The sequence below is a fragment of the Balaenoptera musculus genome, chromosome 8, assembly GCF_009873245.2.
Source record: "Balaenoptera musculus isolate JJ_BM4_2016_0621 chromosome 8, mBalMus1.pri.v3, whole genome shotgun sequence".
Lineage (NCBI taxonomy): Eukaryota > Metazoa > Chordata > Mammalia > Artiodactyla > Balaenopteridae > Balaenoptera > Balaenoptera musculus.
Window position 1 is genome coordinate 105,884,860 of NC_045792.1, and position 21,110 is coordinate 105,905,969.

Sequence of the window (21,110 nt, forward strand, 5' to 3'; positions counted from 1 at the left end):
ACAAGAGCCATGCTGGAAAGGCAGCTGCGGGGGGTGGTGGGTGGATTCCTCGTTCATTTACGGTGTGTGTGGGGTAGGGGGTGGCAGGAGACAGGACGACGCTGGCCCCTTATGAATCTCAGGTCTGTTTCCTTGCCTGGGCGCAGGGCAGGGAACAGAGTTTGTGCCAAGGATGCCCTTTCTCATCTGCTTTGTAAACCAGCGGCTCTGTGACTGCCCCGTTGCAGGAGTGATGGATGTTGCTTCCAAGATTAGGTTCTAGAGGACCGTGATTTGCATCGCATTAGCCCTCTCCGACTTTTCTCACTTTCTTGTTCCGATGAAGCCGGCTGCCCTGTTGTGAGCTGCCTTATGGAGAGGCCATGGGGCAGGGAACTGAGACCCTTGGTCTATCAGCCCGTGAGGAACTGCACCCAGCCCACAGCCGCTGGGGCTGAGTGAGCCCGGTCCCTGGAGGTGCCTGCAGCCCCTGCCACACCTTGACTGCAGCCTGGAGAGACACAGGCAGCCATCCAGCTAAGCTGTATTCGGATTCCAGTCTGGGAGAAACTGGGAGACAGTAAATGTGATTTTAAACCATAATGTTTTGGGGTTACTTGTTACGCAGCCATAGATAACCAATACAAAGATTTCATTGAATGTGTCTTAGGAAAAACATAAGTAGCACGTGAAATTGGGTTTGGGACATTTATTGCTTGCAATGACACTAAGCAGGGAAAAGCAATCCATTTAAATCAGTTTGAAGAGACCGATAAGATAAATAAACGTACAGATGGGTGTGGGGCGGCAGAAATCGGGAGGAGGAAGAAGATGACTGACTGAAGTCCTGTGAGCACTGAGATATTGACGGGAGGGTCGCTGAAGCCACAGCAGGTGTGTTCAGAGATGATTCTGGGTTGTGTCTGGGTGCAGCTGTCTACAGGGTGCAGCAAGGGCTGCCTCCTCCCAGGCTGAGCTCTGCTCTGCTGACGGGGCTGAGGCTGCACAGGAGATCACCCCAGTTACCGCCCCCTTCCACAGCCTACGCAGAGTGTAGCATCCCCAAGGCGGGAGGAGCGGCTCTGTGGCCTCTTTGCTGTTGCCCAGTGTCCAGTGGGTTGAGGGGACCGAGGATCTGGGAACCCTGGTTCTAGGACAGCTTCTTTTTTTTTTTTTTTAATTTTATTTTATTAAAAAAATTTTTTTTGGCCACGCCACGCGGCTTGTGGGATCTTAGTTCCCCAACCAGGGATTGAACCCACGTCCTCGGCCGTGAGAGCACAGAGTCCTAACCACTGGACCGCCAGGGAAGTCCCTAGGGCAGCTTCTGGCCGTGGCCGTCACCTCCCTGTGGGCTGAGGAGGAGGGACAGTAGGTCCACGGCAGGAAGGGGAAGGAGAGAGGAAGATGGGGGTAGGGGTGTCAGGTGATGTCACTGTCACACCCCGGGTTTCCTGCAGGCCTGCCTCCTGGTCTGGGGCACCAGAAAGACCCATGGGCAGAGCTGGGAGGAGGCCTGGTGACCTCATCCAACGTCAGCCACAGACAAGGGGAGACGTTGGCAGAGCCTTTGTCACCTCTGGTCTCAGTTTCCCCATCCCATGGCCTTTTGGGGGGTGTGGCCAGAGCCCACTGAGTCTGCGTCCCTTCCTCCAAGCCTGTCACAGCATCCCCTTTCCCAGTTCCGTCTGTGTCCTCCACCGGACCAGACAGACGAGGAGCTCCGAGGGCCACCTGGCCCCTGTCACCGAGTGCCTCCCTCTGCCCAGCGCCTGACATGTGTCACCTTGCTTGTATCCTCCCAACAGCCGTGTGAGGCTGGTGTAATTCTCCCCCCACTTTACAGATGGGGATACAGGCTCAGAGAGGGGCATGACATGCCTGCGGCCTCAGAGCTGGGCCAGCCTAGGAAAAGAAGTAGCAGTCAGGATGCCGGCATCCCAAAGCACCTGTTTTGTTCACTGCTGTATCCCAGCACCCAGACTGGCGTCTGGCACGCAGCAGGTGCTCAGTAGACACTTGCTGGGCAGGACTGCCTGAGTGATGGCTCCTGGTCAACCTCACAGAGCGGCTGGACCTTGAGGAGGCAGCTCACCCGGGGGCTGGACCTCAGCGGAGGTTACATTGCTGCTGGGGGGGGGGCTGTGTATGCCCAGAGAGTCCTGAGGGCCAGTGCCATCCCCTTCATGCCTCACAGCGGTCTTGAGTTTGTTATGATCCCACTTCACAGAAGAGAAAACTGAGGCACGCAGAGGGGCTGTGACTTGCCTGAGGTCACATCGAGGCCAGGCTGGTGCCCCTCTGGTTTCACTCCCAGGCCAGCTCTGCTCCCTTGGCCCTGTCCCCCTCAGTCGGTGCCGTGGGCTCCAGGAGACCCACACATGGGACCACCAGGCTGTCGTGAGGACCCGGCCACCCAGAGGGCCCCGCCAGCCCTTTCTCTCCCCACGGGCACCTCCAAGCGCGAGGCTGACTTACTTACTGAAAGCTAGTAGTAGACATGGCACGGAGGCCATCTGTCTGCACCCCAGGGTCCGTTTGGTTGTACAGGGGCATACACTGGCATCTGAGAAACCTTGTTTCTCTCTCCCCTTTTATGAGCACTACTTCTAGTAACCCCACCTGCATCCAAACCAGCCTTGACTGACTCCATAAAGTCCATGTAAATGCTTACACGGCACTGCATTTCACTCAGGCCTCATGAGTCTGTACGAACATCAAAGGAATTCTTTAATTGCAGTAAAGACAAGTCCTTGGGGGATGGGCCATTTTTGCAAAGGGCTGTGTGCATCTATTATTTCCTTTTTCAGAACAAAAATGTCTTACTTTTTTCTAGGTTTTATTTATTTATTTAATTTATTTTTTTTTTACAGTTCTGCTCAGGTATTTTATTTGCGTTTGTCTTTTTTCTTTTTTTGGCGAGGGAAAGGTTGGAAGGGAGACAGGAAAACAAAACCTAAGCGAGAGAAAAAAAAAAACACATGACTCTTCCCACCCACTGCCACCCCTGGCCCTGGGACTGAGTCGATGAGGGTGAGAATGGGCGCACATGGGGGGAGAACAGCAATAACTTAGGGTGGGGGGGGAGCATCAGGAGAACCCCCAAATATAATCTCTGGACTCCACGGCAGAGGACGCTGCCTGTCTAGAGGCCCAAAGGGCTAGGGGTGAGGTGGGGAAGCGTCCCGAGGAAGGAGGGGTGAAGGGGAGGAGAGCACTGGGACTGGAGAAGCTTCACTGAGTAGTGGGAGATAAAGCGCATTTTCAGCGCTCTAGATTTGGGCTGGGGAGGAGCTAGAGTTGGTCACCTGCAGGGAGGCAGGGCCCCTGGGGGGCTCGGGATCTCCGCGCAGCTAGAGTCCCTGGTGGTGCCTGGTGCGAAGCAGGGGCGCTTAGCCGGCGCTGGCTGCGTGGTAGCAGCGGGGGGATACGGCTGGGCCGCTCACGGCCAACTGGCCAGTGTGTGGATGGCCCAGGGGGGCAGGCGGGTGGCTAAACCCTGGCTGGCCTGTGCCAGCCCTTGCACGGGGCCCAAAACTTTGCCAACAGGGCTAGTGGGTGTTGGGCAGTGAGAGGATTACCCCGCCGGGGCCCAGGGACAGGCAGACGGCCGCAGAGGCCATCCGTCCTTGTTGGTCTTGGGGTAGAGTGCCAATAGGCCCAGGTACCCCCCGGCCCCGTAGGGCCCTGAAGGTCGCGGGCGACAGACGCAGCAGGGCGCGCAACCAGAGTCGAGAGATGCCCCGGCGCATCTGGGGGCCCTGCCGCCGCACCCATTTGCCCCCAGCTGCCACAGCTGCCAGAGGTAGAGCCAGGCCTGGCTAGGCTAGGAGCCAGGCAGCCCCAAGGCCCAGAGGGACACCCATGAGGCCTCGGCGCCAGCTCAGACCGAGGACGGCCCCCAGTGCGGTGCCCTGAGCCAGGAGTAGGAATAGATGGTGGTGGGCAGGGGCAGAGCTGTACAAAGAAGTAGGTAGGAGCCCCCCACCTCGAGGGCCAGCAGGGCTGCCTGCAGGCCACCCCACCCCCGGCCGCCAGCAGTGGGAGCGTCAGTAGAAGTTGCAGGGCAGGAGGCCGGAGGAGGACCCCACCGCAAAGGAGAGTCCAGCCGAGAGGCCATGGGACAGGAGTCCAGGGAGCTGGCTAGTAGGCCTGGGCCTCAGATGTGTGGGAGGGGGTCCGGGGGGGGATGTCTGGTTTTTTTTTTTTTTTAAAGCTTCCAGTAGCTTTATTTACAAAAGTTCAAAACTGGAAAGAACTCAAATGACCATTGTCATTAAAATGGACAAATTGTGGCATATTTATATAGAGCAATAAAAAAAGAATGAACTATTGATACACACAACAGAAGAGATGGCTCTCTCAGACAAAATGTTAAGCAAAAAAAAAGCCAGCCACAGAGCGCCGTGGGCCAGGAGGCATCTGGGGGATGGAGGTTGCAGGGGAAGGAGGATGGTAGCCTCTTGGATGAGGAGTTTGAGCTTGGCTGGATCCAGGGTCCAACAGTGGCCCCAGTCCCTGAGGAGGAGGAGGAAGAGGAGGAGGGGGCTCCGTTTAGGACCCCGAGGGAGCCTGGAGATGGCTGTCCCTCACCAGACATTCCATCCTGGGGTGCAGGGAAGGAACTCTAAGCTCCTCCATCTCCTCCTCAGGTGGCCCCCAAACTCCCTCATCAGCCAAACTCTGTTTTTGTGGGCTGGGACTAGGGGCTCCTGACTCTTTCCCCAACATCCTCTGCTCTCCTGGCTCCAAGGCAGCCCCTTCCTTCCCCAGAATCCTCCTCTCTGGAACTGCTTCCTCCTCCTCTCCCAGGATTCTTCTCCTTTTTAAAAAAATTTACTTATTTTATTTTATTTTTGGCTGCGTTGGGTCTTCGTTGCTGCACGCAGTCTTTCTCTAGTTGCGGTGAGTGGGGGCTACTCTTCATTGCGGTGTGTGGGCTTCTCATCGCGGTGGCTTCTCTTGTTGCGGAGCACAGGCTCTAGGTGCACGGGCTTCAGTAGTTGTGGCTCGTGGGCTCTAGGTGCGTGGGCTCAGTAGTTGTGGCGCACGGGCTTAGTTGCTCCGCAGCATGTGGGATCTTCCCAGACCAGGGCTCGAACCCGTGTCCCCTGCATTGGCAGGCAGATTCTCAACCACTGCGCCACCAGGGAAGCCCTCCCAGGATTCTTTGGTCTGCCTCCTGGCCAGATGAGCAGGGCTGCTCTTCTTTAAGGGTGCCTGTGTTAGGTGGCCCCAGAGCCCCAGGAGCAGGGAGCGGGAGGCCCGGGGAACCCTGGCCTGCATGTACTTTGAGGCTCTCGGGCTGCTGGCGAACCTGGGCCGCGTGCTCTGCCGCGGTCTTGCTCACGCCGCTTACTGTACTCCAGCTGGTTGCCCAGCTCCGTCTGCTGCTGCAGGCGGGTGAGCGCAGCCCGTGTGAGCTGTACGGCTTGGAGCTGCCGTAGCTTCGGCTCCCGTGGGGCCTCATGCTGCCGTAGCAGCAGTGCACGCTCCAAGTCCTTCTGTGTCTGTTTCTTGTTCAAGTCCTGAGGCAAAAGAGAGGCAGGGCCCAGAAACTGGTCCGAAAGCCTTGTTGGTGTCAAGGAAGTGAGAGCCCCAGGACTCCTCGGCAGAGGGAGCCGAGGGTGGGGAGATGCGGGGTGCAGGTGAGAGGTGAAAGGGAGCCAAGCTCCTGGCGGGCCTGGGAACTCTAGCAGGGAGGGTCTGGTGGGCACGAGAAGCGAAAGAGGTGTTGAAAAGAAGCCGAGCCGTAACACGAATGAGGGCAGAGGGGAAAGGCAACCACAAGTGAGGCAAGTGGAAAAGGATGTAGGTGTCTGGGATCTGGGAGGGGAACAGGGGAGGGGGTGGCCTACCTCTCGAAGCAGGTCCTGGTCCAGGCTGTGACGAGCCGGCAGCACCTCGCGCTTGTACTGGCGACACTGCAGCTCAAAGTACTGGCGCTGCCGCCGCCCCTGCCCAGCCTCCTCCTCCGCCTGGCACTGCTATAGCTGCTCCTTCTGCCGCAAAACCACCCGGCCTTCTCCCGCTTGGGTGTGCTGGGCTTCTCCTGGAGCTCCTAGGAAAGGGCAGCGGGACAGCCAGGAGGGCAGGGCCGCCTGACCCTCCATCAACCCCACCCACCCCTGCAGCCTATCCCACCTCCTTCAGCGGCTCCTTCCGAAGCTTGTAGGTTCGCTTCTGTGCCTCCGGCAGGGCGGCCAGCTGCCTCTTCTGCTGCCCGAGGACGTGCGGCTGGAACTTACCCGCCTCAGCCTGGGCAGCTCGCGCCGCCTTCTCACCGGTAGCCTGGTGCCGCCCGGACAGCTTTTCGGCCTCAGCCCCAAAGCCAGCGCGCTGCCCCTCGAGCTCCCGCTCCTGAGGCTTAACCCTCAACCTCAGCGCCAACGCCGGCAGCTGTTTCTGGTGCTGTTGTCGCCTCTGCCTACAGCTGCTCCCGCAGGGCTCAGCCCTGCTTTCGCTGCTGGGTCTGACGGCTGACCCGGCAGGCAGTACCGGTGGTGGCAGAGTGGTCCCGGCTGCGGCAGCAGCCCCGTCGGCAGGCAGAAGAGGTGGTGGGTGTGGGACCCGGGGCTGCAGGTGGCTGGAGAGGGCCCGGGGTCACCTCTGGCGGGCAGGGGTCGTCACGGAGGCTGTCAGAGCCCGGCAGCCGGTGGATGATGGAGCCGTGGGAGATGACGGCGCGCTCGCCCTCCTGCATCGCGGCCGTCTCCCGGGCTTCAGGGCCTTGTGCCTCCTTTTCAGAGGTGTCTGCCAGGCTGTTGACTGAGCTGCCCTGGCTGGAGGGCTCCTAGACCGGCCCGTGTCTCGGCCCGCTGCGTGTAGGGCTCGGCCTCCTCCTCCTCCTCCTCCTCTGGGGCCTCAGCGCCAGGGCCACTGGGCGCCTCTCGCAGCCGCATCTTCTTCATCTTGCGGTTCTGCAGGTTGCCTAGCTCCCGAACAGCATTCTTGGTCCTCTGGATTAAGTCCGTGATGACTGCGGGTGGCTGCTCCCAGAGCACAAAGCGGTGCTTCAGAAGAACCTCTGAGGTTGGTCTGTCTTGAGGGATTTTCTGAAGGCAGGAGTCGACAAAATTCCGGAAGGACTCAGACCAGTGTCCTGACTGGAGCGCGGGGGACTCGCTGTGTGCAGTGTGGTGTAAGGCACTCATCGCATTCATGTGAAACAGCGATGGTTTCCATTCCGCCAGCTCGGTGCGGGTTATGCCTAAGGACCGAGACGTCCACCTTGCCATCGTACTGCCCCCTCATCCATTGCCAGGATCACTTCTGGAGCCATCCAGTACGGGGCGCCCGCGAAGGAGTTGGCAGGTGCCATGACGGATGCAGAGCCGAAGTGCCCCAGGTTCACCAAGCCTGGCTCTGACAGCAGGATGTTTCCAGCCTCACATCCCTACGGATCACGCTGTGGGAATTGCACATAAGCCAGGCCGTGAAGGGCCCCGTGGTTCACAGCTGCAATCCCCACCTCCTGAAGGGGCTTCTTGTGCACCTCTAGAAGGTCAGAAGCTGAGCCCAGGCGATACTCCACCACCACGCAAGCCATGTGCTTCCTCAGGTAACAGCCCCGGTACTGAATGGCATCGGGATGCCGGAACTTCTGCAGGAACCGCACCTCCTTGATGACGTCCTGCCGTTTCTCATGTGACTGCTTCCCACCGTAGGACACCTTTCTGATGGCCACCACCTCATTACTCTGGACATCCTGGGCAAAGTACACGGCTCCAGAGCTGCCATGGCCAATTTCCCCGAGGTCAGAGAAGAGCTTTTCCGGGTCGTCCTTGAAGTAGAGCTCAGCCACGTCGGGGTCCTTCAGGCTCCCGGCCCGGCATGGTGGCCCCTGGGGGCCCTGAGAGTGGGACTTGACCTGGCAGGGGTCACTCTGGTGCCCAGAGCCTCCACTTTCTCCTGGGGTCCACCATCGGCTCTGCCAAGCAGGGAGAGGGGCAAGGAGAGCTTTCCCCTTGCCACCTCTTCCGCCATCCTCCCGCCCCTTCCTGAGGGGCCGGCGGGAAGCTTTCCCTGGAGGGGAGGGGGTGACAACCCGGTCTGACCTCGCCGTCCTGTCCTCCTCCTCCTCCTCCTCGAGGGCGCCGGTTGCTGAATCCCGAATTTCTGATTGTGGGGTCTGAACCCCAGATATCTGAACAGGAGGGAGACCGAATCTGATATTTGAACTCGTGGGGAATGAACCCCGGATACTGGTGCACGCAGTGTCCTGAACCCCAGATATTTGAAATCCTGTGAAACAGAGCCCCAGGTTTACAGAGGAGTCCCAGATATCTGGAATCTCAGGAGCTGAGACCCGGATATTTGAGAAGCGTGGGGTCAGGCCCAGAAATTCGGGAAGGAGGGGACTGAGCCCCAGGTCTTTGGCCACTGATAGGGGGCCTACCCCGAGGACTTCCGACGGCACAGTCCCCCTCACGCCGGAGTCCGAGGGTGAGAGCTCCCACTCCTGCCGCGGCCCCCACACTTTCCCTTTCTCTCTCCCGAGGACAGCTGAAAGATTGTAGCTGAGGGCGGTCCCAATGCCCTCTGCCCCTCTCCTCTTCTCAGTCTCGGCCTCTCTCCTCACCACAGCCCCGGTCTCGTCCCAGTGTCCCTCTCCCTCTTCCTCCCAATTCCAAGATGGAGACAGGGCGGGAGGCTTTTCTAGGTTTTAAAATGCGTGCAGACTGTTTAAGAAAAAAACAAACCAAACCCATGAACGCATCCTGTGATTTCTCTCTACCCTCCTGGGATAACCACACTCTTGCCCTTCAGAGCTGTATCATCTTTTAAATACTTGCCAAGTGATGGGCTCAAGGATTTCATTGTTATTTTAATTTGCATGCCTGTATTCTAACGAGGTGGAGCTTCGCTTCGAGCATTCATTATTCATATTTCTTCTTTTGTGTACTTCTGGTTCTTACCCTTTGCCCCTTTCCCACCTAGGGGGAATTTAGTCTTTTTCTCACTGATTTTTTAAAAAAATTAATTGATTTATTTGGCTGCCTCAGGTCTTTTAGTTGTGGCACGCAGGAACTTCGTTGTGGCATGCAGGCTTCTCTAGTTGTGGTGCCCGGGCTCCAGAGCGCGTGGGCTCCTTAGTTGTGGCGGGCGGGCTTAGTTGCCCCGCGGCATCTTAGTTCCCGGACCAGGGCTCGAACCTGCGTCCCCTGCATTGGCAGGTGGATTCTTAACCACCAGGGAGGTCCCTCTTACTGATTTTTTTCTCTTTTTTTAAAATCTTTATTGGAGTATAATTGCTTTACAATGGTGTGTTAGTTTCTGCTTTATAATCTCTTACTGATTTTTAAGAGCTCTATGGGAGGCAGAATTATGGGCCCCATGACCTCCCCCTCCCCATCATGCTTGTGGTTATGGTCAGTTAGATGGCAAAAGAGATTTTGCAGATGTAATTAAGGGTACTAATCAGCTAATTTTAAACTAAGGAGATTATCCTGGATTATCCCATATGTCCAGTGTAATCACATGAGCCCTTAAATGCAAAGAGATGCTGCAGAGGGGGAGGTCAAAAGGATTGGAAGCACCTTGCTGCATCTCGAAGCATCTCATTCAAAGCATGGGAGGATTCAGTGCTCTCTTCCTGGCTCCGATGATGGAGGGGACCATAAATAAAGGAATGCAGTAGCCTCTAGGAGCCGAGAATGACCCCCAGCCAACATCCAGCAAGAAATGGGTACCTCAGGGCTTCCCTGGTGCTGCAGTGGTTAAGAATCCACCTGTCACTTCCGGGGACACGGGTTTGAGCCCAGGTCCAGGAAGATCCCACATGCCATGGAGCAACTTAAGCCTGTGCACCACAACTACTGAGCCCACGCGCCAGAACTACTGAAGTTCATGCACCTAGAGCCCGTGCTCCACAACAAGAGAAGCCGCCGCAAGGAGAAGCCCGTGTGCCGCAACGAAGAGTAGCCCCCGCTCGCCGCAACTAGAGAAAGCCTGTGCGCAGCAACGAAGACCCAACGCAGCCAAAAATAAATAAATACAATAAATAAATTTATAAAAAAGAGAAGCAATGGGTACCTCAGTCCTAGCCGCATGGCAGCGAATCTGCCACCCACCTGGATGAGCCTAGCCCAGGTGGGCTGAAACCTTGACTTTGGCCTCCTGAGGCCTTGAGATGAGAACCCTGCCCAGCCACTGGACATCTGACCTCCAGGACTTAGAGATAATAAGTGGGAGTCGTTTTAAGCTACATTTGTGGTAATGTGTCACTGCAGCAATAGAAAAAAAGCTCTTTACATATTAATGTTGGAAATACTTTTTACATATAGTGTAAATATTTTTTTCAAATGTGTCATTTGTCATTATAAACTTTACCTCAATTATACTTAGCCTCCCTAATTTCATTATCAGAGGGTAAATTCAAATTCCATTTTGGGGGATGACCTTTGGCGTTCACTCCATGTACCCAAAAGTCACATGCAAAACACAGATTCCTGGGCCCTGCCCCGAGTTTCCGATTCAGCGGGTCTGAGGGGGGCCCAAGAATGTGCATTTCTAATCCGTGTCCACGTGATGCTGACGGAGCTGGCCGGGGGACCACCTTTGAGAAGGCCTTCCTTCCAGCCCTAGCAGGGTCCTTAGAGCCCCTCCCTGATGGAAGGAAGCTGAGCCCCACCCACCAGGAGGCGCGGTCGGCTAAGCCCCCGCCTCCAAGAGAAAGATCTCCGTCTTCACTGGCTGGTAGGAAGGAGCGTCCCCGTACATCACAGGGCTGTCCCCGCCTCCTCCCGAACCCCGGGGGCGGGGACATTGCGCCTGCGCAGTGGAGCTCGGCACTCGCGTCTTGTGCTTCTGTGAGGTCCGGGTGGCGGGCTGTGACCCCATGGCGGACCCCAGGGAGGAATCGGAGCCCCTTCTGAGCCGACCCGCGGCGGCAGTGGCCGCGATTCCCCGGCGGGCGTACCCTCCTGTCACAGCGTCCAAGTCGGCCCTGGTGAGCCGCGGCCTGGGGAGGGGTCGGGCCGCGCAGGGGTGGCGCGTGGAGGTCCCGCCGGCCCGTACCGCGTCACTGCTGTCCCTGCGGGCGCGCCCCCGCTCCCGGGCCGGGGTCCGAGCGGACCCGGGCGGCGCTGCGCGCCAGGGAGCCGCCTTCCCGAGGGCGGGACGGCTGCGCCGTGCGGACCCCGGCCCCGCCAGGGCGCGGGCTTCAGCCAGGTTCTGCGGGGTCGCGCCCTGGCCCCGACCGGTCGGACTGAGACGCCTCGCTCAGCCCAGGGGCAGCCAGCCCCCTGCAGGCCCCCTCGGTGCGCCCAGGCCCTCGTGCTTTCCGTGGATCGCCTTGGTGATTCCTAGGAGGAAGCACTTCCGTTTTCCCCAGTTCTTACGGGGGAAAGTGAGGCACAGAGAGGGGCGTTCCCCTACCCAAGGTCACACAGCCAGGAAGTGGCCGAGGTGGGATTCGAACCCAGCTGGGAGTGAATTGTGAGGCTCCTCCTTCAGCGTCGGCTTGGGGCAGGGCTCCCCAGACCGGGGCCGCTTCCTTCTTTCCTTCTCTGCAGCTCCATCCTGCTCTTCCTGTTTACCCGCAGAGAGATTGCTGAATCCCAGGGAGGGTGGGGAGGGTGAAGTCCTTCTGTCCCTGGCAGACCCCAAGGGCACTGGGTGCTGGGTTAGGGATGGAAGGGCCTCAGCCTCGTTTTGCAGAGGGGGAAACTGAGGCCCAGAGAGTGTCCAGGACCTGTCCAAGAACATAGACCTGGGATCTGTCTCAGCCACCCACACTGGGTGCTCCTTCCGGGCCACCTTCTGTCTCTGGACTCACTTTCCTCCTCTGTTGGGGAGGGGTCCGCAGTGTGTGCCTGTGCTGGGATTATTGGGGCGGGTCCCTGGCAGGAGACGGAAAACATGCCCACCTGCCCATCTCAGAGGCTGTCCTGGGAAAGTTCTCCGTCCAGTCGGTGCCAGATCTCCGGGGGTCCTGGACATGGTGGCATTCAGGGGATGCAGCCTTTGCGTCGGCTGTGTGACCACTTCCCGGCTGTGTGACCTTGGCAGGTTGGCTAACCTTTCTGAGTCTCAATAAAAGGGGGGTGGTCGGGGCGTTGTGAGGATTCAGAGAGAGTCCAGGTGCCCGGCCGGGTGGCAGAGCTGGTGCGCGTCAGTGCTGATGGCCATTCTGGGCGGAGAACCGTGATCACTGCAGGTCCAGCCCCGGGAGAGTGCATGGAGGGCAGATGAGACCCACGCTAGAGACAGGAGCCGGGGCAGGCAGCGTGGCTGGTGAGGGGGGACCCTGGGGACGGCTTTTTGTCCCGACGCCGTGGCCTTGGTGGGGGCTTCTGAGAACATGGACAGGACACTCTGTGTTCTGGATTTCCCTGGTCAGGCTGTCCAGCCAGGCTCTGCAGAGCCTCATTCAGTTTCTGCCCAGCTCCCGTGCGGGGCTCCTGGATGGGGCCCTGAGCTCAGGGTCCGCCTGTCCGCAGCTAGCTGGACTCTCCTACCGACAAGGGTGGGGGAGGGTTGCTGCTGGGTGCCCCGTGGACCCCAGTGGGCCCGGTGGTCAGGTCCAGACCCAGCCCCACCTCATGGGCCGTGACCACAGGGTGGGGGTAGTGGTTTTCTCTTCCTGGTCCTGGTCAGGGAATTACCCTCTTACTGGTTATGGAAAAGTCAGAGGACAAGGGGTCGCTGTGCCATAGAAGGGGCTTTGAGAATAACAATAATAGCAAATGTTTATGAAGAGCTTACTGTGCATGCACTTTAGCTACAGTAACCCATTCAGCCTGCCCATCAGTCCTGTTGTGTAGGGCCCGCAGGAACTGAGGCGCAGAGAGGTTAAGGGGCTTGTCCAGGGTCACAGAGGCAGCTGGTCAGGACCCCACCCAGGTAGTGGGGAGTGGGCAGGGGCTGGAGCCAGAGGGGGAGGGGGGTTTATTCTGGGATGTTGGGGAGGGCAGGCTTGGGGCAGGGGGACCAGCGCAGGGCTGAGGTGTTTGAGGCCCCATGTCCTCTGTGCTGCGACATTCTACAGTGGTGGGGGGTGCTGACAGCTGATCGCCACCTGAGGCAATGAGTCCCTAGACGCCAAGCTGGGGGACAGTGCTCCTGGTAGGGCTGACAGCCTGGGAGGCTTTGGAGAGCTTGGCCTTGGCGGAGCCAAGTTCGGGTGAGTGGCACAGAGGGCGCACGGTGGAGGAAGCAGCAGGGGAGGAGGCGGGCAGGTGGGCGGGGTGTGCGCCTGAGCTGCCAGGCTGGGGGCAGAGTGTGGACTTTCTCCTGGAGCAGTGGGGACCACGGAAAGCGGCCACCGCAGGATGGGAAAGGGAGGCCGGTGTCGGGGCCGCAGAGCAGGGTGTCCTGAGGTTTGGTGCCTTGAGGGCCGGGTGGCCAGAGGGAGCCCCTTCCGCCGCACCCAGTCCTGGTCCTGGAGCGAGCTCTGGGGGCCCTGGCTGCCTGTCTCTGCTTATCCAGGAAGCTTGTCTCCTTGGATCTCTCCAGGCTGAGTTCCATTCTCACCCGGGGATTTGGTGACACGGGGCCTCTTGCGGCCCCTCAGACCACCCTGCCCTCCCAGGCTCCCCTCGGCTGTTCACTCAGTCGATCAGTGGGACTTGGGGGCTGCTGTGTGCCGAGCCCCACGCTGTCCTGGGCTCTGTGGGTACAGCAGGGAACAAAACAGGGTGCCTTCACATCACAGCGTTCCCGGGACGCTTCCAGGGGAAGCAGGCAGTCGCCACCCTCAGAGCCTCCGTGGGAGAACTTTTCGGCGCCTCACGTGAGCATGGAGGTCGTCCAGGGGAGGAATCTGAGGCCCAGATGGAGGAGGGTGCTGGTTCTGGTGACACAGCAAGGTGATGGCAGAGACAGGACAGAGTCCAGCCCCCCGTCTCTGTCCAGGGTCCCCCACGTCCCCGGTGGGCACAGGCCCTGAGGACAGCGGCAGCAGCTGCGTCCCTGGGGTCAGCAGACGGAGTGGGCAGGGGCCCGGAGCTCTGCCCAGGTGCCTGGCCTCCCCCGCCTCTGGCCTCAGCCTCTCTGCATCTCTCGGTACCGGTTAAGGGCGGTTTGGACAGCTGCTGGGCTCAAGGGCAGATGTGAAAGTAGAATCTTCAACAGAAATGGTGACAGGCCCGTTCACCTCGTTTCCAAGCCCGGATCTGGGAGCTGCTGGGGGCTGTGTGCGGGCTCTGCTCCCCCAGGGGCCTGGGCTGCACCCTCTCTGGGGCCTCTCTGGGGGGGTCCTTTGTCCTGTGAGCTGCGGCTCCTCGTGTCTTTCTTGGCCCTTTACATCAGGCTTCTGTGCAGAGCTGCCCACCATGCGGTGGGCAGAACCCTAGGCCAAGGTGACAGACCAGAGGTTTGAGCCACGTGACTTGTCCTGAAGGCCCCTCGTAGTCAGGCACCTGCACCACCGCAGCCTCCCTGGCCCCGAGGACCCCAGTCCCTGGTTGGTGAAGGTTCCCTCGGCTCCCACCCTCGGTGTGGCTCGGTTGCGGTCGCCTGGCCCCGTGGGCCCGTGACACAAGCAGGGGGCCACGATGGCCTCAGAAGGTCCTTCTTAGTGCTCAGTGTTTGATGGAGGGTGACGCAGCACCTCAAGCTTCTAGATATCGTCTTCCTGTGTGAGTGTTAAATCTGGGATCTTGTTTGGTGAGGGGGTAGGCCGTTAGTGCTGCCCCGTCTTACAGTCGCGTAAGCTGGGGTGCAGCGTCCTGACAAAGGTCACCTGGAGGCCGGTGGTGGGACGGGGCCGAAGGGTGGCCCTGAGCACGTCCTGTGTGCCGGGCCGGCCCTGGGGGGTCCTGCACTTGCACTGGGGGCCAAGCTGTGTGGCTGTTAACACCCCCATTTGACAGGGGGAGATGGGCACAGTGAGCTTAAGCCCACAGCCCTCAGCCTTTGAGCCAGTAGGTGGGGAAGCGGGGTCTGAGCCCCCTGAGCCTGGTTCCATCTCACTGGCTGCTTTGTGCCCTCTGCCACTCCACCCCAGGGGGTGGGGACTGCTTCTCCTCTGGGCCCGGAGCCCACGCTCAGACCCTGCCCCACCTGGGGCCCAGCCCTCGGGGGTCCTGCCCCGTGGGCGTGCACACACGCGCTGCTGGGCAAGAGGCGTCTCGGTCCAGAGCCTTGGGAAGAATGCAGCCGGGTTCTTGCCTTGCTCTCAGTGGCCCTGTAGCGGGTGAGCGCCTCCCGAGCCCCCTCCTCACCCTACGTGTCCCCTCTGCCCGCAGGTGCCGTGGCCAGGCGGGATCTGTGCTTGGACCAGGCTGTGGTCTTCATCGAAGACGCCATCCAGGTGGGCGGCGCCTGCTCCCGGCGGCTTGTCCCTGGGGCTCGTGGGGACCGCGCGATGGCTGCCCCACTGGCCGCTTCACTCCTGCCATCCTGGGGCCAGGGCTGCGGTTGCTGGACCGTGTGGTCGTTGTAGCTGCGGTGACTGGGCTTTGGGGCATGGTCCCCTCGAGTCCGCCTTAAGGAGACATGTGCTGGGTGCTCTTCTGGGTCCCTCGTCCCTCGTTTCACTGATTCACCACCTGCCGAGGGCCTGTCGTGTGCCGCCCTGATCTCGGTCCCGTGAAAGATGCCCAAAGGTGGCAAGACCTTCCCCCGCCTGCAGACGACACACAGGCTTAGTTAGGGAAACAGACTGTAGAAGCCACCAGTGCCCCACGTGGGGGATGAGGCTGGGGGCGTCCTGCGTGGTGACACAGCTGAGGTGGGGGGGGGATCAGCCTTGCACAGAGGAGGGGAGAGCCTCACAGACAGGGCACAACTGTGCATCCAGCCAGCACGTGTCCGTCCACCTGCCGGCCCTGGGGAAACCTTGCAGCTTGGGAGGGTCTGACCCTGCTGGGTCTCGACGAGCCCCTGGTCCCTGTACTGAGTGGAGGTGGACCCTGCGATCCCCAGCCTGTGTCCCCGCCTCGGGCCTGTCGTGGGCGAGAGGGGTGCCCTGCACGGGGCTGGCTGTGCCGTGTGGCACGGACGGGACCCTCACGCGCCCCGCGTGACCTTCACTTCCAGTATCGCTCCATCAACCACCGCGTGGACGCCAGATCTCTGTGGCTGTACCGATGGTACTACTCCAGCATGAGCCAGTGGTGAGAACGCACGCGCGCGCCGCGGGGCCCCCGCAGCCGGACCTGGGGAGGGGGCTGGTCTCGGGGGGCAGGCAGGCTCCCCTCCCCGCCGTCTCCCCTCCTTATCGGAGCAGAGCCCGGCCCCTCTGCGGTGAGGGTTCCTTTCCAGAACCTTCCGGCCAGCCATGGCAATTGAGTTTTGCGCCGATACGTGTTATCTGACCGCACACACGAGTGGCCACGGAGCAGGCAGTGTGGGCTCCGGCCTTTGGACCCGAGGCGCCTGCCCTGCTGCCTTCCTGGCGTCCCGCCTGCTTATCTGCTTTTTTGGCCCCAGAGTGTGGCTGGTTCTTGCCTTTTGACCAGTTTTGGTCCCTTTTCCAGGATTCTGAGCTTCACCATTTTCTTGATCCTGGCTTTGGCTTTTATTGAGACCCCCTCCTCGCTCACCAGCACCTCTGATGTGCGCTACCGCCCGGCCCCCTGGGAGCCGCCCTGCGGCCTGACCCAGGGCGTCGAGGCACTCTGCCTGCTGGTCTTCGTGGCCGACGTCTCCGTGAAGGTGAGGGGGCTGCCCAGGTGCTGAGGTTGGGACCCGTGCCCTCCCGGCCCGGCTGCTGCTTCCTGGGTTTACTTTTCGCGCTCCTGGAGCAAGCTGCCTGTCCCACTGTGCGCTTTGACCCACGGAGCAGAGGCCTAGGCTGCCTCTTGGACGGCTCTTCCCCCTCCCAGACCATCGACGGGGGACGGCCGAGCCCTCGGGGGCGCACAGCCTCGCGGGACCCCGGGAGAGAGTGGCCGAGGGTCCGGCAGTGCTGCTGTGGGGAGGGACCCCCACTAAACAAGAGGGGATCGGGCGTTTCCCCATGGCCCACGCTCCCGCCCCAGAGGAGAAGCCCGGAGGGGAGGAGCTGGCCTGGGGCGGAGGGGCTGCTGTCCCGCCCCCGGCCGTGTGCAGCTCTGGGTCCTTCTAGAAGCTGGAGGTGGGCCCTGCCTTGCTTGCCAAGCTGAGCTGTGTCAGGGCTTCAGAGCTGTAGTGACTTCCCATTGAGATGCAGGGTGTGCCACTGGCCACGCCTTCTGTCACTTCTAACCAATAACAGCGATTCCATCGCTCTGGCCCCGGGCCCACGTGCACATCCACACCCTGCCTGCAGGGCACCCCCTTGCAGGGTGGTTTGGCCTCTGTGGCCTGACCCCGAGGGACGTGGGTGAGCGTTGGTGCATGTGTGTGTGACTGAGGGCCCCCGCAGTTTCTTATTTCTTCTTTTTTAGCCTATAAGGTGGTTAGGAGGTCTGGGGGTTTTTAAACTGGAACTGAAACTGAAACTGGTTAGAAGTTCTCGTTAGCCTGTTTGGAATGGTTGGTCCATTTGGGAAGTCTCAAAAGGTGAGAGAGAGCACATGTTTTTATCTGCAAGCTGTGACCTCTGGCGGGGATCAGTGATGGGGGTCAGTGATGGGAAAGGGCGGTTAGGTGCAGCCGAACAGGTGACAAAAATCCCGCCTTCCCAAGGCACATCCCCGAGCATCTGCTCAGATTCCTAGTCTTTTCCGGAACGACTCCTACGCACAAGCTACAGTGGTGGTTGGGTAGGCAGGACAGGCAGGGATCCCGTTACCCACGAGGACACGGGCTGGAGCAGGTCAGTGCGGAGCCCGAGGTCACGGGCTGCCCGGGGTCACGAGCTGCCCGGGGTCACGAGCAGGCTGGGCGAGGACCGTGGGCCTTCTGACCGTTGCTCAGCTTCCTGCTCTGAGTCACGCGGGGACCGTGCTGCTCGCTGAGGCTGCCTAGCCTCGCCCGCGTGCATCGCGGGCCTCAGACCGGCTGCCCGGCCGGGGTCTGTGTGGCCAGCCCCCGGCTCAGCCGCGCCCCTCTTGCAGAGCTACCTGGTTGGGTGGGCCCAGTTTCAGAAGAACCCCTGGCTGCTGGCCTACCTCGTGGTGCTGCTCGTGTCTCTCGTGGACTGGATCGTGTCGCTGAGCCTCGTTTGTCAGGAGGTAGGTAGGTGGCGAGGCGGCTCTGAGGGGGGGAGGCGGGGAGCTCTGGGGGTTGGGGGGACGCAGCTGCCCAGGTGAACGGTGGGCGGGAGTCCCGAGGCCCTGCATCCGTCCGGCCCACCTGCCCGGCTCTGCCCGCCCTCCAGAGCACGTCAGTCACCCACGGGCCAGGGAGCCTTGTCCCCATCTTGCAGATGAAGACACTGAGGCCTAGGGGAGGCGCGGGGCCCTGGGGGCGAGTTCCGGGGTTCCTGCCCTGCCTCAGCCGAGCTGGCAGCCCGCAGCCTTGCTGACGACAGCATCTTTGTTCCCCCCAAACACCCAGAAGCATCGCCCTGTGATTTGATAGAGCAGAGCTGGGAGCGGTTGGTTTGGGGACATCCTTAGCCATCAGGGCTGGTTGGGGACACAGAAGCCCATCAGGTGCTTTAGTCAAGAGAATTTAACATAGGGCCTCAGACAGGGGTTGAGTAAGCAAGAAATCGAGAAGGGGGCCCAGTGAACACAGAACTGCAGGCAGCAACCCCCCGCCCCCCTAACCTGGGGCTAGGGGAGGAAAGGAAGCAGATTGGGGTTATGGAACCTGGAAGCTCACGGGAGGGGCTCCGAGAGCTGGGACCCTGCCCTCTGGGGACGGGGTGCTGGCTCCTCCAGGAGGCGTGACCATGATGCTGGTTCTGGGGGTGCTGGAGGAGGGGGAGGCTGGACGCCCTGGGTGCTGCCGGCGGGAGCAGCAAGATGACGGGAGCCAGTGGGTCCCCAGCCCGTGCCTCCTGCCTCCTTCCCGCTGGGCAGGGGCGGCCGATGAAGGAGAGGTGTCAGTGGCGGGTCCTGGCCCAGCTCACAGCAGGGCCGCAGGGCAGGTGGAGGGCGCAGTGCCCCCTGCAGCCCCCATGCCTCCGCCATGGCCCTGTAGGAGCACGACGGCACATGCTTCTCCCTGAGAAGATGCTGCCTTCTTCGTACCAAGGAGGAGGCCCTCACCCGCCCCCAGAAAGGGGACAGACACCAGCCTAACCACCGCCGGCTCCACTTCTGAGTGACCGTCTCATGTCACCTGAGCATTTGTCACTTTAAGGCTGGATTGTGACCCTCACCACCACCAAGGAGGCTTGCGTGCGATTAGGAGGAGGGGGAGGGGAAAGAGGACCATGGCTGGCTGTATACAAACCTGTGTCTGTGTAACTGGCCATGAAGACCCGCAGGCCTTGTTTGGTTCGTGGCCCAGGAGCCCAGCTGCCCCCTGCCCCAGCCCCACATGCCTTGGGTCCCTTCGTACGGGGACCCAGACTTTCCTTCCCGAGGGGCCTGGGTCCTCGGTGGTCCTGCCTTTTTATTACTGGAGTTTTGTGATAAGTTTTCATGTTGGACGCAGACCTCCCTGCCCCTCTGGGCAGCAACACCCCAATCTGTCCTTGGTAATTGGAGCTTTTTTGCCCACACTGGCCCCCAGCCCTCTTGTGATGAACAGTTGTGGTCCAGCCCAGTGGGCCCAGCGTGCGTCCCTGGTAGAAGCATCTCGGCAGCGGATGCTTCCTGACCAGCAGGGCCCGGGATTGTGGGGTGGGGGGCGGAGGTGTAGCTGCTCCCATTCTGTCTTAGTGCTCAGAGCCCCTGCTGGTTTTCCCACCCCACAAGGGCTGTCCCCCTCTCCCCCCCGCCCCGCCCCAGGGCCACCAGGCCCTCCCACAGGCCAGCTGCTTCGGGGTAGGGCCGTGGTAAGGCCGGTGGTAGCTGTGGGCCGTGCCCCGGTTGGATGCAGCATTGGTCCTGAGGCTCAGATGCTGGTCCTGGGAGAGGCACGGAGGGCAGGGCAGGCAGAGCCCATACCCGCCTGCCTGCACGTGCGCTGAGGACAGCTGAGGGCCTTGCTTGGGGAGGAGCTGGTGGGTCCCCGCGGGGGCCGCCTGGGGGCCGGCTCTGGGCTCTGCTTCTGGCAGGGTGGGCCCCCAGTAGTGGCCTGGGTGGGGGGGTCCATGTGGCTGGCCCCAGGCGTCACCCCCGTCCCTGCTCTGTGGCCACTTTGCCTGTGGCCTGTGGAGATCGGTGCGGGGTGGCCAGGGGAGAGGCTGAGGACATCCACAGATGTGTCATCTGTCCAGAGAGCCGCCTCCTGCTGCCTCGTGGTGGGGGCACTCTCTGCCCACCCACACGTGTCCTCTCGGATGGTCTCGTCCCCAGGCGCCCAGGCTGTTCTTTCCATGGCCCTGACCCCCTGGGAGTCATTACCTTTCTGGTCCGTACAGGGTGGACCCTGCCCTCTGTAAAGCTCCCCCCTGTGGGACTGTCTCTCGGGGACTTTCCCGTGGAGGTCGTAACGCCACACGCCATCCACTTCTGTCTGGGACTGGCCCGTCACCCAGAACGGTCTGCACACCAAGCCCAAGGTGCTTCTCCGTGGCCAGCTGGCTCGTCTTAAAGAGCTCCCCCGGCCTTGGGGCCTGCAGGAGGACGGGGGCCTCTGACCTGCTCCAGTCTGGTCTTTCCTGTCCTTTTGCACCTGAGGGAGTCCTGCCTCCCCAGCCTTGTGGCTGGAGGGTCAGGTCACACATGGTCTGCGGGTCAGCTGATAGGCCGTAGTCGTGACTGCCGTGGCTGTTTCTCATAAGAGACTAGTTCTCTGCAGATCAGTTGGTAGCTTCTTTCTAAAGGCTCAGAGGCCTAGGCTGTGATTCTCGGTGTGATTTAAGCCTCGCCAGGGGCTTAGCTGGCACTGGGCTGGCTCTCCTTGCATGCAGGTCACGTGGGAACATCTTCCCACCCTTCACATGTGTTCCCTGCATCCGTGGCAGTGATGTGGCCCCAGCCATCGGGAAGGCCCTCGGTGGGTTGGGTTGGGTGGGGTTACTGCGTCTGGAAGAAGCCGTGCTCTGGTCTGTGTCTGACTACAGGCGAGGGCCCAGAACCCGGGGAGTGGGTGCGGCTGGACCTCTAACTCCTGCTTGGCCTGGGGGACGGGCTGAAAGACTCCCGATATGGGCCCCGAGACTGGAGCTTTCGCCCAGGGGCAGCGAGCGGGTCGTGGGTGAGCTGGGGCACTGGTCCCTCAGCCTGGGAGTGGGGCAGACCCCTGAGCCTCGCCTGTTC

The 21,110-nt window shown here is 60.8% G+C and overlaps 1 protein-coding gene and 1 pseudogene across 1 annotated transcript in view; one reads left to right on the top strand and one right to left on the bottom strand.

Moving 5' to 3' along the window:
• Positions 1–3,273: 3,273 nt before the first annotated feature.
• Positions 3,274–10,821, bottom strand: LOC118899621 (annotated as a pseudogene).
• The window catches only part of TPCN2 (two pore segment channel 2), a 31,464-nt gene continuing 21,125 nt past the window's right edge, over positions 10,772–21,110 (top strand). The window contains 6 exon segments of the mRNA XM_036862101.1: positions 10,772–10,856; positions 10,859–10,930; positions 15,171–15,235; positions 15,964–16,040; positions 16,404–16,581; positions 17,907–18,023. Coding sequence (XP_036717996.1) covers positions 10,820–10,856; positions 10,859–10,930; positions 15,171–15,235; positions 15,964–16,040; positions 16,404–16,581; positions 17,907–18,023 — 546 coding nt within the window. The 5' untranslated portion in view covers positions 10,772–10,819.